Source organism: Lynx rufus, unplaced genomic scaffold (assembly GCF_022079265.1).
Source record: "Lynx rufus isolate CCGP_SWC_20201006 ecotype Redwood Valley unplaced genomic scaffold, mLynRuf1.p SCAF_15, whole genome shotgun sequence".
Taxonomy (NCBI): Eukaryota; Metazoa; Chordata; class Mammalia; order Carnivora; family Felidae; genus Lynx; species Lynx rufus.
The window spans coordinates 38838073-38854023 of NW_025814829.1; the positions used below are offsets into that span (position 1 = coordinate 38838073).

Genomic DNA, 15951 nt, shown 5'->3' on the forward strand with positions numbered 1-15951 from the left:
AGACCGGGGAGAGCGGTGTGCTACTGGGATCTGGTGCTCAGAGGGCAGGAATGCCGTCAAACACCCTACAACGCACATGGCAGCCCCCACCACACAGAATTGTTTGTTTCCAAATGTCAATGGTCCTCAGTTGAGAAGGCCTGCTTTACAGCCACGAAAATGAATCTCTTTTCTATTCCCAAGCCAGGAACTCACTTTTCCACTCGAGTATAATGTTTGTTTGTTTGTTTGTTTGTTTGTTTGTTTGTTTTTTTAAGCCAATGTGCAGACAGTTAAAAAGTGGGGCCTCCACCTGTTCTTGCAGGGCCGGAACAGACGCATTTGTCACAGACCAGAGGCCCTAGCAGAGCTTGGGATCCCACGTATGGCCGCTGGGGGGCAGCAGCGATTTCTCCTGGTTTATTGCGTGAGATGAATGTAAGCGTTTCCAGCCCACAAAGCCTTTGGTCTGGGGCACCCCCAGGAGCAGAACATGGAAATGGAGCCCTACATGCTACCTGAGCTAAGAGAAAGTGGCCTTTTGTTTCTTGTGAGGTGCAAGGGGATTTCAAAAAGGGGACTCGTGAGCCACAGGGCCTCCCGGTACAGCAGTCTGGAGGTAAGGCAGCCTCCTTCCCCTTCCACCTCCTCTCCTCTCCACCTTCCTTCTGCCCCCCAGCTCATCCTCATCCAGGGATCCAGAGCCAGGAGGCAGAATCAGCACTGTCCTGCCACCCTCCCTTCCCAGGAATCCTGGCTATGTGAAGCCCAGGCCCTGGGGCCCTTTCCAGCTCCCTGCACGCTGAGGCAATGGCCGCCTGTATCACACCAGACCGTGAATCTATCCTGACAGCTGTGGCCACCCAGCTTTTCTTTCTTGGAAAGAAGAGTAAGACAGGGTGAGGCTAGCCCTGCCCCCGACAAGGCTACAGTGAGGTAAGGAACTTGAGGGTGCTGGCCACACCAACACACTGTGCAAACACCCATCAGCGTGGCCTCTGCCGCAGGGGGAGCTCCCAAGAGGTGTGGTCTTAACACACTGGCCCTGGGTGCTGGGAAAGTGAACAAGGTCACAGCGGAAGCTTGCCACCATCAGTTCTTTCTGGAACAAGGAACTAGAGAAACATACATTGAACACAGTTGAAAGTCTAAAGACTGCTCTGAGCTTGGCCGCTCAGGAAGACTTCCCCGGGGAAGGTAGTTCCCTGCCAGGTGTGGAAATGCAGGAAGTAGGAGTGCAAGACTTTGCTCTCATCCTTGCCATCGGGGGTGTTTGGGATTTGTGTGACCTTAAGACAGTGAAGTGCCAGTAAATAAAGGACATTAAAATACAGAAAATAATTCAGAAGTGAGGAGGTTTGAGTAGCCACTATCTTTGTTGTTAATACAGTTTATTTAATCATTACCTAATATAATCTTTAGTATTGGCTGCATTTAACAACGAGTTGGCCAAAGTCCTGAAACTCTTAGAAATGGTTCTAACAAAACAGTAGGAGTTAACTCAGGTACGCCACTGCTCTGCAGATCAGAGGACGTGACCCCGAGGAGCCCCTGGAAATGATGTCACATCTGCTGGGCCTCCGGAAAGAGAACCTGATGCTCTAGGCACAGTCTTAGGCTCCCGGGGCCATGGCAGGAACACCTGACCTCCAGCCCTAGACACAGGAATACCAGGAAGGGATGGCCTGGAGTATCTTGGCAGCTGGAGTTTAAGATCGAGTGTGTCTGCTGGACACCAGGCTGCCCATCATGCTAGAGCCCCAAGCATTCCAGTTGTCACTGGCCCCTCCCTGTCACCTGGTACTGTGACAAAACCAGCTCCATCCTGGCATCTGTCTGTTCTTTCCTCAGCTTCACACACTTGGGTCTCTCACCCACTCTGGAACCTTGGAAAGAATTCAGTTTTCTGGTTCGCTCCCCAGGGTTACACAGGACTCGGCTCATTCCCACCGATGGGTCAGCTCCTTCCCATCCGACAGCTCAGTGGAGCCACCGTCCACCTGCTCTGGCCTTGGGCCCACACACGCCCTCACACAGACAGTGGGTGCCTTAGTGTCCACCCAAGACTGGGGGGAGGTTGTGGAGGTGGCTCTCCGCTCCTTCTCCTCCTTGTCCTCCAAGCTCACAAAATAAGGAAGAAGATAAGGAAGGGCAGGGGAGCTCTTCTGTCTCATGCAATGTCGTGGGCAAAAGAATGATCTCTCTGGCTGGCACTGAAGAGTAAGGTCTACATGTTTTGGATGAGGGAGAGGAGGCTTGAAGGGAAAATTACCAGCCATTCAGTCCTCCCTCCTGGGAGCTGGCCAGATAGATAACGAAGAGAATGATCAAGCTTGGAACAATCATTCGGAGAGTAGACCCTATTGCAAACAGAACCCCAGGGATTCAAGCCTCTTTCCTCCCCACTCTGCCCCTAATTGAGGCAGGAAGCTCCAAGTGTTTCCGCTTTTCCAGCCACACTTACCAATCTCCTCGTACCGCATCACCGTGCCCAGATTGGCATTCTCGTCTAGGAAGGAAAGAGGGATCAGAGAAGCATTAGGGAACTGACTTAATGCTACCCAACACATGGTCCACCCGGGGGCCTACTCAGGAGTATGTGGGATGGGATGGAGTAGGTGGGAGTAGGGGGTCATCGCCTCCCTGCATGGGGGTGGCAGGGGAGGGGGCATCTGTGAGTGGAGAGATGTCCAGCCTAATATGGAGAGGGAGCACCTCCTCACGGTCGAGGGTAGGAGTTCACATCTCTGGGACTTTAAGAATTAGACAGCTTCTCTGGGAAGCCAATGACGAACACACACACACTCATGCTGAGAGCCTTCTGTTTCTTTCTGTATTTTAGGGAGGTAGTCCACAAAAGCAATGTCCTCTAAGCCTAGGGAGACCGCTTTTAGACTCACAAGGAGGTGACCCTCTCTCCTTGGTGGTTACCTGGTTCAAAGAACAAGCAAAACTGAGCATGTTGAGATTTGTCACGTGACAGATACAGCAAACACCCGTGGAAGACGAGAAAGACAGAGACTTTGACCTGTGCTCTTAAGTGTGCAATGCCTGCATGGGGGTTCACTGGGTGTGCACTGAACAACAGAGGTGCCACCTTGGTCCCCTGTCTCCTTTCCTCCTCTTCCATCTCTCTTAGTTCCTTTTCAAGATGCCAGAAAATGGACATCTCAGAAATGGCAGAAATCAGCCCCAAAGAGTCAAAGGAATGAGGTCTGGACCTTCACCTCTCTGCAGAGTTGAAGTGGGGGACCCTGAAAGAGCCCCACAGACTTCAGATATTCTCATCCCTGCTGAGCCCTTGAGGGAACAGCCAGAAGCAGAAAATTAAGGAAAGAGCGTGTGTGTTCGTAGCCTATCAGCAGGAGCACAGACACTGCCAGAGCTGGGAGGACCTGAGGGAGGACTCTGGGCCCCTGAAAACTCTTCGGCATGTGGCCTCATTCTGTGTGGGAGATGGGAAATGAACACATCACCACTGAGGTCTCCCGGTAGCCCGAGGGCAGGTGGGTCACGCCCTTGGGGTTCCCCTAACTGCTTGGCACTGCAGGCCTGGGGACATTCCTGTTTACCACTGTTTTCTCTCCATCACTGCTTTATAAATGGTCACCCCAAGGCAGGGCGATGTTTGCTGAATGAATGAAGGGAGGGGACCAAGAAGAGACGGGACGGGGAAAGGTCTTTGCTCCCTTACCCACAAAGGTGAAGCGCTCCACTGGTGGGCGGACACAGCAGATCCGGCTTAGACTTTCTCCCACCTTCCCCAAGATCTTGGCTATAGGAGAGAGCAAGACAGACAGGGACAGAGGGAGAGAACCACTCACAACTTATGCCCAGCATTTGGGCCACTTAAACACCAGGGTTGAGCGGTGGGAGGCAGGAGGGTAGAGACAAAGAACAGAAATATGACAGCAAACATTCCTTCTCATTTGCAGTCCAAGGCACAGGCATTTTGAACCACAGACTGGAATCTCTTTTCTGCTCATGTTTATTATTTCATGTTGAAAGTTGGAAAATATAGAAGAGGAAAATATAAGAAGAGGAAGATAAAAAACACCCATAACCCCACCCCTGGAAATAACACCACTGACATGTTGGTATAGTATTTCCTTTCCTCCATTAAAAAAAAAAAAAAAATATATATATATATATATATATATATATATATATATATATATTCTGCAGCTATGTTTGCATAAATTGGATTGTAGACTGCATTTAAAAGGCATAGAGGCTATTGGCTTTTTTCATTTTTTAATATGAGCCTTGGCCTTCATGCCTTCCCATGAAGATAGACTTTGTAATAATCAGACATCCCACTTTGGCTGAGGGGGATCTGGTTTTGGATGATCTCTCTGGGCTGTAATCCAAAAAATTTTTCTGAGCCCCCACATGAGAGCTAAGTAATTCTGGCTCTTTGTGGACTATCCTCTTTATAACAGACTAATAACATAACAGCTTATGGCCTCTAGGCTTGAAAAGTAATACCAGGATCTGTCTCTTACAATTGGTCTGGTAAAATATATATATATTTGTATATATTAGAAAAAACAGGGACCGGGGCGCCTGGGTGGCTCAGTCGGTTAAGCAACTGACTTCAGCTCAGGTCATGATCTCACGGTTCGTGAGTTCGAGCTCCGCGTCGGGCTCTGTGCTGACAGCTCAGAGCCTGGAGCCTGCTTCGGATTCTGTGTCTCCCTCTCTCTCTCCTGCTCATGCTCTGTCTCTCTCTGTCTCAGAAATAAATAAAGACATTTAAAAAAAAATTTTTTTTAAAAAAGAAAAAACAGGGACCTTGGAATCAGATAGTCCTGAATATGAATTCTGGCTCTTTTACTTTTTGAGCTGTGTGATCTTCAGCGAACTCCTTACCCTCTCTGAATCTCAGTTTTCTCTTGATAAATGGGAACATAATATCTATATCGCAGAATTACTGCACTAAATGAGAATCTGTGGAAAGCACTGAACATCGTACAGGCCTACAGTAACAGGTGTTGAGTAAATGTTGAAGCCCTTTCTGTCACTGAAAAGTTGGTTAAGAGTGTGGGATGCTGAATGCAGATGCCTGGGTTTGACTCCTAGTCCCACCACCTCCTCACTGTGTGACCTTGGGCAAGATCCTCAACCCCCTTGGAAGAGGCAGAGAAAAATGCTGCCTTATTGTATCTTTAATTCCCAGTTAAAGGAATTATATTTATATTTAAATGCAGGGGAAAAAATGCACACCACCAACCCTGTCTCTCTCAGTCTCTCTCTCATTGTGACTATTTCTCTCTGATGCTCTATTTTAAGGACCAGGGCATCCGTATCACCTTGTTAAAAATGCAGATTATCATCTCCCTCCCAGACCTACTAAATCAAATTCTGGGGAAGGGCCTAGCAACCTGGACTTCAACAAGCCCTCCAGGTGATTCTGAAGTTTGAGAACCATGGCCCCACATCCATGTTGCCCTACCTGCAGTGGGCTTGGTGGACACATTGCTGTTCTGGTAAATGGGCTGAGGGGTCTCATTTTGGGGCTGTCCGATCACAGGCGTCATGGAGGGTGTGTTGACATTGGAGAGGATGCAGCCAGTCACCCGCTGGGGAAAGGGAGAGGTGCAAGGTCAGTGTCATTAGCCAAGTTACTTATGAGAAACATTTCCCAATTATCTCCCAATGCTCATCTGCTCATCTATCATGGGGAGGCCACTCGGAGCTGAGGGAGAGCGCAGTGGTGGCAAGAGCGGGTTCTAGATACGGCCCCACTGCGTGGTTGCACTAGGCTGGCAGGAGGCCGGACAGTTCAGTGCTGCAAAAGCATGCGATGTACTGTTGCACGGACACTGGTTCAGGTTGAGCCCCCTCTGTCACTACGTGACCTTGGATAGTTAACGTCTCTTGAACCTCAGCTCAGGTGTTGAACATGGACAGGCCACATAGCTGCCTTTCCGGGTTGTGGGAGGATTAACACGTGAGCATTTGCAAAGCATTTGCCCGTAGAGGTAGAGTATTTGCCACATGACGGCCGATGTTGTAACCTTCTGTGTAACGTGCATACCTGCCCTCCCTGCCTTTTTCACGGGGCTCAAATGAGGTCATGTCTGCGAAAGGGCTGTGTGAGCTTGGGAAAGGTCATACAAACACCAGGCACCATCACCACCTGCCGCTTCTCCAGGCCAGAGATGCCAATGACGGGCAGAGCCAGAGAGTGGTGCCAGGCCGAGCAGGATGTGTTTGTGTTGCAGGAAGAGGGGGTGGGGTTCTGGGCACTCTCGCGCTTGCCTGCCAGTGTGAATACACATTCCAGAGCCAAACGGAAATTCTATGTGTATTATCCATTGTCCTGTGTTATCTGGCCTGCTGCTTCCCTCTGGTGCCGCAGAAAGCAGAGAGCTGATAAGGCAGCATTTTTCACAGCTGACCCAGAAGCAACCCCCCCTCCCCACGGTGGGTGGGAGGCCTGCCACTGGGCAACTGAGAAACAAAGGATGGATTTTCAATCCGTTTAGCTTCACAAGGGCCATTGCTGATTCAAGGTCCCTTCCCTGAAAGCCAGCATCCCACCCCGCGGCCCATGACTCGTTCTGGATTATGGAGTCCTGAGGCCAGAGAGCCCCAAGCCCCAGGGTTGTGGCAACCCTCGGAAGGGACCCCTTCCACACAAGCAGGGCAGCAAGGCCTCCTTCCAAGCCCCAGAAGGGCTGACATTTGTTTTGAGGGGTGACCTGTCACTTCTGTCGTGTTTCGGACAGGAGGAGGTCACAGCAGCATCCAGTCACATCTGGGAGCCAGCTGAGGCCGGGACAGCACGGTCTTCTCAGCCTGTTTTGCGGGATTCTCTGCCCAGTGGTGGTTGCTGGAGTGGAAGGGGCAGCCTGCTTCCTTTTTAGTATTATTTCAGCTCCAGAAAAGAAAAGGCCACATTCTCATTTAATAACAGGTCTGGTAGCTGAAGAATTTCTTCCTCCCGCTGCACTGCACCATTAATCCCAATGGACTTGTTCTGGGTAGAGAAGAAAAGGACTAGCCACATGCCCTGTGCTGCCCTCATTGGCCCTCCGTGGGCTCTCAGATCCTCAGGGGCCTTTCCAAGCACGGCCTTGAGTCACCTGTGAAGTGTGCCCTGTGGTAATCTCTCCAACAGGAACATGGCCTGATGCCAGAACTGAAGAGATGGGGAGCTATCAGCTCCTGCTCCAAGACAGGGACTTACATTCTCTGCCAGCCTGTGCCCATCCCTGCAACAGCTGGGACTCCTGGCTGAGCTCCTCTGGCCCAGACTCCTGCCTCTGGGCATGAGTAACAAAGGGAGGCTTTGGGAGGCCCAGGCATTTAGACAGCAAAATAGCAGCCAGGCTTCATGGCTGGTAGAGCCAGGTCTCAGGCACGTCTGCAGGGTCCCTGATTCCTCCTTTCCATCATGGAGCCTGAGGCTCCTATGTGACTAGAAGGAGCCCAGGCCCCCAGCTGTCCCCCTCCCCCACTGCCATGTAGTGTGAGAAATAAACTTGTGTGAAGTTGCTAAGTGTTTAAGAATGTTTGTTACTACAGCATATCTTAGCCTACCCTGACTGATACACCCTTATGTAGTAAGACAGGATGTCTTTTCTTCCTGCCGTTGTTGAGACCAGCACAGAGGGTCAAGTCAGGGCCACCCTGTCTCAGAATCCTTTCAAGGGGACCGGAAAAGACTCAGGATGTGTGTGAAGGGTTCTGAAAACAGAAGGAAGGGAAAATTGGTTTTCTTCAATTCCAAGAAAGACAAACCTAATAGATGAAGCAACAGTCAGCTAGGCCCTTTCCCTCCTCCTCTTACTCCTGACTCCCTGGCTTGTTGGGAGCCCTAAACTCCAGCACTATTAACATGAAGCACAGCTGCATGGTTGGTGGAGTGTGAGGAGATGGGGGCTTGCTGATGGCTCCCCAAGGAGAAGGTTCTGGCTCCACTGACAGAAAACACAGGTGGGTAGAGGTGCTCCCTGAGTCAGAACAATGCTATCTGGACTGCCATTTCGGGCTGGGGAAGGCATGGTGGCCATGCCAGTGGAGGTGAGTAGGTCCACTGCATCTTGTCTCGGTCGGTCGGGCCTCCTCCTATGGATGGCACAGCTCTACATCCGTTACTGTGGAAGTCGATGGGCTGGTATTGATCTGGGAAGGGTGCTTTCTACATATTCTGGCCAGTGCTGCTGACTGGTGTGGGACTCGTTCTAACCTGGCAAGCAGCTCTTCAGTCACTACAACCTGGGCACAAGCCACTGAGCAGTGGCTGTGTGTCCTCAGATAGGTTGGCTCACCTCTCTGTGCTTCCTTTTTTATCCACTAATATAACACGGATCAGGACATTGTCTGCCTTGAAATCCTCCCACGGGGGTCTCCTTAATCCCACCTTGGATTTGCTGTTGGAAGGTGAACATCGCCCCGAGTCATACTGAGCAGAGGAAGCAAGACAGGGGAACAGGCTCTGGAGCTGCTTGGGTTCGAGTTCACTGCCCTCCTTCCTGCTGCCCGGGGCTTGGTTTCCCACACAGCTGTCTGGGAAGCAGGAAACTGAACCAGGTCAGTAGGCCAGCAGCAGCACCCTTACCGGCCCGCCCGGCTTCTGGGGGCCACCCACCCCTCAGCCGCAGCCCAGCTCACCTTCATGAGGTCCCGATGATGTTCCAGCACACTGCAGGTTGTCTGCCAGGTGTCCTGATAGCACTCCCACGGGTCCACCCTGACATGACCAGAAACAGGTTTCCCTGGGTTTCCATTCTCAACACTTTTTCGTTAGTAGTTCCTTCCAGAGACTGTATAGCTCGGGGCGCTTAGCAAACCTGCTCACACCGTGTCCTTAGATCCCAAATCAGAACAAACATGGGCTTAAAACACCTTTCTACCCCCCAGCTGCCCCCTCTATAAAACCAGAGGAGTATGGGGCTTTGGGAAAGTTACGTTGTCTTTGGGTTCTCACTTTCCCCACCTGTAAAATAACTACGGTAACTCTCTTGTGGGGTTATTGGAAGGGCCCAATGAGTTTTATATATAGAGTCTCTTGTGCTTGCCCACGAGATGGAAATTCTCCTCTGGGCCTTCTAGGATTGTGATCAGGATTAAAAGCCAGGCCCTTGTTGAGTGGTGGCTGCAGATATCTGACTTGGGGAATCGGCCCCTGTCTGCCTCCCTGTGCAGGTGGGGGGGCCTTGTGGGCATGGGGGGGGGGGGGTGTACCAGTCAGACTGAGAGGCGCAGACCCGCGTGCTGGTCCACCCCTCCTGTACACGCAGATGTGAAACGAGCAGGGATCCAGCCCCAGACTGATGCAGCACTCGGGCTTAATTGCCAACTTAATGAACTGCTAAATTGGGATATTTCTCAAACATTTCCTAAGCAGTTGAGCATTCCCTGCCCACCTCCCACCATGCACACGCACCTAAGCTTCCCAGGGGTAAGATCTCCCTAAGCAAAAACCCCTGAGAGTCAGCCTGTGTGTCAGGCTCCCCATACCCCTAACCACCGCCTCCCCGAGACAGGCAGACACCATACTGGCCAAGTCCTGGGGCTCAGCCCTTATCTCTAGAGCTACCTGAGCCTTGCTAGTGATCTCAGTTCTTAGAATTCCGCCTTCTCCCAATTGCCTAGAGCAGTGCAGGTGGGAAGTGCTGGGTGAACATTCGATGAATGAATGAAGCAATTATTTCAGGATCTTCTAATAACATCCAATCAGGATAGACCTCCTGCCCAGTATTTCCCCCCTGGACCCCGCTTTCCCCAGAAGATCAGGAGCCAGAATGTGTAAAGGCCTCGCTTCTATCCCTGACTTGACCACAGATGTGTTGTACACGCTCAAACCCCTCGACTTCTCCGGGCATGTCTCTCATCAGAGAGAAGGCAGCTGTCTCTTGACCCAACCTACATCTTCAGGGGATGAGATAGTCTGTAAAGGGCAAGCGTTTCTTACACAAATCACTGCACACAAATGGTGAGGATCACTATTTAATTTTCACTTCGCTGCTCTCCTTCCCGCCCAGCCCGTCTCTTCCGTCTCATTCTGAGGTCAGCTTTTCTTCGTTTCCCTCCTTTCAGGGAAACCTCTAGGTGCTGCTTATTTTTTCCAGGGGGAGATATTACGGTACAAATGGTGCGCCATTATTTTTTTTAAACGCCATTTTCTCATGCAAATGATAACCGTAGGAACTTTGGGGAGCGTAATTAGCATAACTAGTGGAGGAGGCTCGCTTTAATTACAAGGCAAGCCGTGCAGATAATGGTGTCTGCCATCTCAGTGAGGACTGTGCCCAGAGTATGAGGGAAAGGCCTTGAGTGCTCGCTCGCAGTGCCTCTGTGCCACGGTCAGCCTGGAGCCCTAGGGAGCCAGAGTCCTGGAAGGGGAAATAGGCAGGGCCAGGGAATATTCCCTTAAAAGGTAGAGTTTGCAGGAAGCAACTGGGGAGGAAAGTGGAGAGGCCTTTCGGATTTCCTGGCCAGGCCTCACCCCAAATCCAATGATGCTTCAGGAATACTGGATCCAAAAGTCCCGGGGCAGAATCAACACTGAAGCTTCCCTCTTCAGTTTGGTGGGCGTTATGGCTTGGTTAAAAGATAGAGCTCTCAGTTGGGCCACCTCTGAAGGTCAGTATAATTATTCCCTCCACAGTGGGTAACGTCTGGGCTGGCCTCCCCACCCCTGTGGGATCCAAATGGCTGAGAGGACGCCTCCTCCTCCTCCTGCACTCACCCCCAGTGAGGCCCAGGGCCACCCACCTGATCCACACACACCAGGCCAGCCCTACCTGATCCAGTCGGAATTCTGGACGGCCAGCTGACACATGATGAGACGGTGTCGGCTTGACACAAGGCCCTGGGGAGCAACAGAGCAATCACCAGGAGGCTGGCTCCACTCCCCACAGCCGCCCTTGAGACGCCATCCCTAGCCGCCCGGTTATTCAAGGGCAGCCATTTGTCAGTGGTGACAGGGAAGGAGGGTGTGGCCGCCCTGCAAGTCCATCTGCCACAGAGACACACAGGGAGGGGCGGAGGGAAAAGAAAAGGAATGGAGGGCGTGGGAGTACATCACTCCCGACAGGGTCAGTAGGTGGACCTCTCCGATGAAGTGGCCAACTTGTGCCCGGCACAGGGACGAGACTTAACTAGGCAAACGTTGCCTTGTCTCTGGGCTCAAGCTGGCTGGTTGGGCGACCTCCCCAGAGGTGTGAGGTGTATCTGGGGAAGAGGGGGATGGAAATGCCGTGAGGACCCCTAGATTTTCCCGGACATGAGGCAAGGAGGGAGCGACCAGGAAAGGAATTTTAAACCAGAGCGTAAGAGGCAGAGATAGGTCTTTTCCTCCTAAAATCCGGGAAAGACTTGCCCAGCCCATCACCAGCTGCCAGGGTGGCTTCCATGCCAAGTCACTCTTGGCCCCCAGCGGGTGTGCCCGCTCTGCTGCTAATGAGTGCCGACGGGGCCTGGAGCTACGCGCAGCCGCGGTCACGGGCAGCTGTTCCTGCCAGCTGCCGCCCGGCCCCCACCCACCAAGGTCTGACTGTGGTTCAGAGATGGGAGCAGGACGCCAGCTCTCGGGCATCTTGTGTTTCCAGGGAGTGAAGTGGAGGTGGCAGCAGGGGCAGCCAGAGGAGCCATCAGGTTAGAGAGGGTGAAGGAGGAACCCACCTGTTTTCCATAGGAGTCGTGGACAGGAGAGACGATCCCACCAATCACAATAAACCTTCCAGTTTTGTGCAGATAATCCCTGGCTCTTTCTAATTAAGAGAAGAAAACCACACGTTATAAAGAGGAAAGGTGTGGATTAAAGGCGATCATTGAAATCAATACATTCCCTCTCTGTAGGGTTTATGTCCTGACAGCTTTCTTGCCATTTAAATGGAAAGTGACAATTTTCGAAGTTATGTTGGTGATTCAAAAAGGTTATGGAACGAGATTCTGGCCCCCAAAGCAAAAGGCTTTACAATAGGGGATTCGTCCAATTGTAAAGGTCCTCTGCTTGACGAGTGGGTAGCTTAGAGGGATTTAGAACAATCACCTCACTGAGAGCCACTCCAGGGACAAATGGGAATTTACACCTGTGATCACTCACAGAAATTCTAAAATGGACGAGTGACTTAAAAGGAGGAAGGAGAAGCAGTAACGGCCACCACCTTCTTATAATATGAAAGGTGGGCTGATGGCCTTCTCTCAGAAGAGAAAAACCACCAAAACAAACTTAAAAGGCCTCCTACATAATTAGGGAGAATTAACAGGAAAGCCATCATTATAGTTGATTGAGAAAACTTCAGACACAGAAAAGCTTTTTTTCCTTTGCAAGGAGTTCGTGATGCTGCTTTTTCAAATTTACCAGACAAGCCCAATCTCATTTCCATGAGAAAATCTAGAAAACGAGGAAGGGCATGAAAATTTTGGTTCTGACTTCCAAAGGGGTTCAGCGTGCAAACCCAACAGGGCCCAGCTTGTACTGCTGAGGAAATGTGGCCTGGACTTATTTGACAGGCGAGGGATTAAGGGGGGTCTTGAGTGGCGAGGCTGGCTGTGTAGTTCACAAGCAAGTTTCCAGGATTTCCTTGTTGGCTCTCTTACAACTCAAAAATAATTCTCATCACATTTGCCTTTTTTTCTTTCAATGTGAAATCTCTTAGTTTCATAAAAAAAAAAATTAATGGACTTTATTCTTTAGCAAAGCTTTGAATTTAAAGAATAATTGAGCAGATAGTATGCAGAGTTTTATATACTCAGCCCGCACCTTCTTTCTTATCTTACCCCAACACGGTTTTCCCCTATTATTAATATCTTGCATGAGTGTGGTACATTTGTTACTCTTGATGAGTCCATACTGATGCATTATGATTAATTAACTATGTGCCATAGTTCCCATGAAGAGACACTCTGTGTTGTAGAGTCTTTGGGTTTTGACAAATGCATAATGACATGTATTCACCATTGCAGTTGCATAAAGAATAGTTTCCCTACGCTCAAAGTCCACAGTGCTCCACACCTATTCATACCTCTCCCCCCCCGCCCCCCCACAGCCACTGGTAACCACTGATCTTTTTATCACTTCTCTAGTTCTGCCTTTTCCAAAACACCAAGCAGATCATACAGAAGGTATCCTCTTCAGACTGGTTTCTTTCACTTGACACTATGCTTTTAAGTTTCCTCCATGTAGTTTTGTGGCTTGATATCTCATTTTTTCTTCATTGCTGAATGATATTCCATTGTCTGGATGTATTACAATTTGTTTATCCATTTGTACCATGTGTTGATCCATTCACCAAGTGAAGGACATCTTGGTTGTTTCCAGTTTTCACTGATTATGAAAAAAACAGATGTAACATGCATGTGCAGGTTTTTGCATGGACATGGTTTTCAATTCGATTGGGTAAGTATCTAGGAGTGCAATGGCTGGATCTTATGGTAAGAGTATTTATTATTCTCCAAAGGTTCACAATAATGGAGAAACAGAAGGCTATCCTGATGGATCCAATGAGAGGCAAACTGGGTGAGTTCTATAGCTGTGGCTTTCAATGTTATTGCTGTAGTACTCCCACAGTAAGAAATACATTTCATATCCTGACATAGTACATACCCATGTATATGTATAATTAACTGAAACAAATATATTACAATACCCTTAACTACAGCAATGCACACTGACATTTTCCATGTATTCTATTCCAGCAATCATAAATTTAAATAAAAAGCTGATCAAAACCTATTATTGTGTGGCAACCTATAGTTTGAACAACTCTGTGCTGATGTTGAGATGTTAAGGGCAGGGGGAAAAGGGACAGGAGAGATTAAGTTTGCCTTTCCAAAGCACTCTAGCCAAATGATTCAGTCTTACCCATTATTTTGGTCTATAGGAGGCCTGGTAGGGGTAAGGGTGAGGGTGAGGGAGGAGTACTATTGACCAAGCAAGTTGGAATCAAACTTCAGGGGACCCCGAAAGCCAGGCCAAGGACTACAACTTTTATGCCAGTGATTGCTATCTGGTCAACAATATTCCTTGGACCACTTACACTGGAATCATTAGGAGGAGGTTATTAAAATATAGACTCCTGGGTCTTAGTCCAGAGTTACTGAATCAAAATCTCTGGGGTTAGGACTTTAGAGTCTACATTTTCCATTAGTATCCCTGGGTGATTCTTCTGTTCTCTGAAATTTGAGAACCATAGGCATACATAGACAACAACCATAAAGTTGAGAAGTATAGACAACAGAGAATCGTGGAAGGCTATTAAACAAGGAAGTGACATGCTCTGAGTTGGAAGAAAATTCACTCGCAGAAGGGAGAGTGAAGGTGGTGAAAAATCCTATCTTAAACAAGATAGTAATTCCTAGTGGGAAATATGGGGTCAGGTCATGAGGGATGGAGGAGGGAGATGACCCATCGAAACTTCCCAGGGAATGTCCAGGGACCGCGAAAGTGGGATTTCCTTCTCTCTTCAGACATTTTTGTTTGCTTTGCTTCTGAGACTTTGCAGAGGGATGTGTCAATGTATGTGTCATCAATCTCGTAGCCTACACCTTTATGATTGTGCTAATAGTACTAGGTTTTATACCCAGCAATTCATTAGTTGCCTGATTATCCCCTAACTTGAATGTAACGTCAAGCAAGAAAGAGCTGGCACCCAGCTAAACACAAGTGGCCAGGAACAGATATGATTATTCTCTTTCCTTGTTTCTCAAAGAGATTCCAAATGCCTGAAGAGTCTGCCTAGTGACATCTAACTCAGGAAGTGTGGTTTTGTGGAAACAATACTGAACTTGGAATCAGAAGATGTCTAGATCTTGGGTAAGTCACTTCATTTCTCTGCGCCTTAAGCTTCCATATCTGTAAAATGCCTTCTTTGCAAGGTTGCTACGAAAATCAAATCAAATTCTCAATATAAAGGTGCATAACTCCCACATAGTTTCACTGGAGAATTCTATTAAACATTTAAAGAAGAGTTTAAAACAAAGCTACAGATGGATCTACTATAAAACATGCTAACTGTAGTTGAAAACTAAAATGGTTTTAACTCCCAATTTTAACGTGTATGTGTTTGTGTGTTAGCCACACCATGAAGCAATTCTCAGACGCTAGCAGGTATCCTACGGTCCAACTCAATTCTGACACTATCTACTTAGAGATAGTATCTGTCCCCATAGGTTAAGGGTTCAGCCCTACAAGACTGACTGCCTCCTCCCCTTCAGATGCCAAACTGCAAGGCCAGATTGTCACCTATACTTCTGACCACCTGGCTATAAATCAGGGGTTCCCACCGTCAACTCCTTGGGTTTGATTAATTTGCTACAGCAGCTCACAGAACTCAGGAAGCTCATTTACTCACTCAATTTATTACAAAGGATATTAAAGAATACAAATCAACAGCCAGATGAAGAGATACACCGGGCAGGGTCCCAAACAAAGGAGCCTCTGCCTTTGTGGAATTTGGGGTCTCATGGTGTTTAGGATCCAGCATAAAGGTAAATGGAAGCATTCTGGTTCCCCAAACTAGAAGTTCTCCTAATGCCCTCCTTTTGGGGATTTTATGGAGGCTTCATCATATGGGCATAATTGGTTAACTCAGTAGCCATTGATGATTGAGTCGGCCTCAAGCCAAGTCACCTCCCCAGAAATCAGGGGGTGAGACTGAAAGTCCCAACCCTCTATTTATAGCTCATTTCCCTGGCCAGGAGCCTCCATCCTTAGGTGTTTCCAAAAGTCGCTTCATTAACATAAACCTAGTTGTGGCGGAGAGGGGTTTGCTATGAATAACAAGACACCCATTTCACGTTTATGGTTCTGAAGCATTTTCAGGAACTGAGAAAAAAAGACCAAATATTATAACAAAATATGCTCTTCTTGCTCTCATTTCAAAGGCTTTGAGAGCTGTGGGCCAGGAACTGTGGATGACAACCAGATAGGTGCTTTTTATAATTCACAACACCACAATGACATTGTATTGTATAATTGAAATTTGCTAAGAGAGTAGAACTAAAATGTTCTCA

The 15951-nt window shown here is 48.9% G+C and overlaps 1 protein-coding gene across 1 annotated transcript in view; it reads right to left on the minus strand.

Annotated features, from left to right (window-relative positions):
- The window catches only part of NMNAT2 (nicotinamide nucleotide adenylyltransferase 2), a 143836-nt gene that overhangs the window by 18624 nt on the left and 109261 nt on the right, over window positions 1-15951 (minus strand). The window contains exons 2-7 of the mRNA XM_047077367.1: window positions 11617-11705; window positions 10737-10804; window positions 8602-8680; window positions 5435-5561; window positions 3674-3754; window positions 2444-2488 (exon numbers count right to left, since the gene is read on the minus strand). Coding sequence (XP_046933323.1) covers window positions 2444-2488; window positions 3674-3754; window positions 5435-5561; window positions 8602-8680; window positions 10737-10804; window positions 11617-11705 — 489 coding nt within the window. The remainder of the gene's footprint in view (window positions 1-2443; window positions 2489-3673; window positions 3755-5434; window positions 5562-8601; window positions 8681-10736; window positions 10805-11616; window positions 11706-15951) is intronic.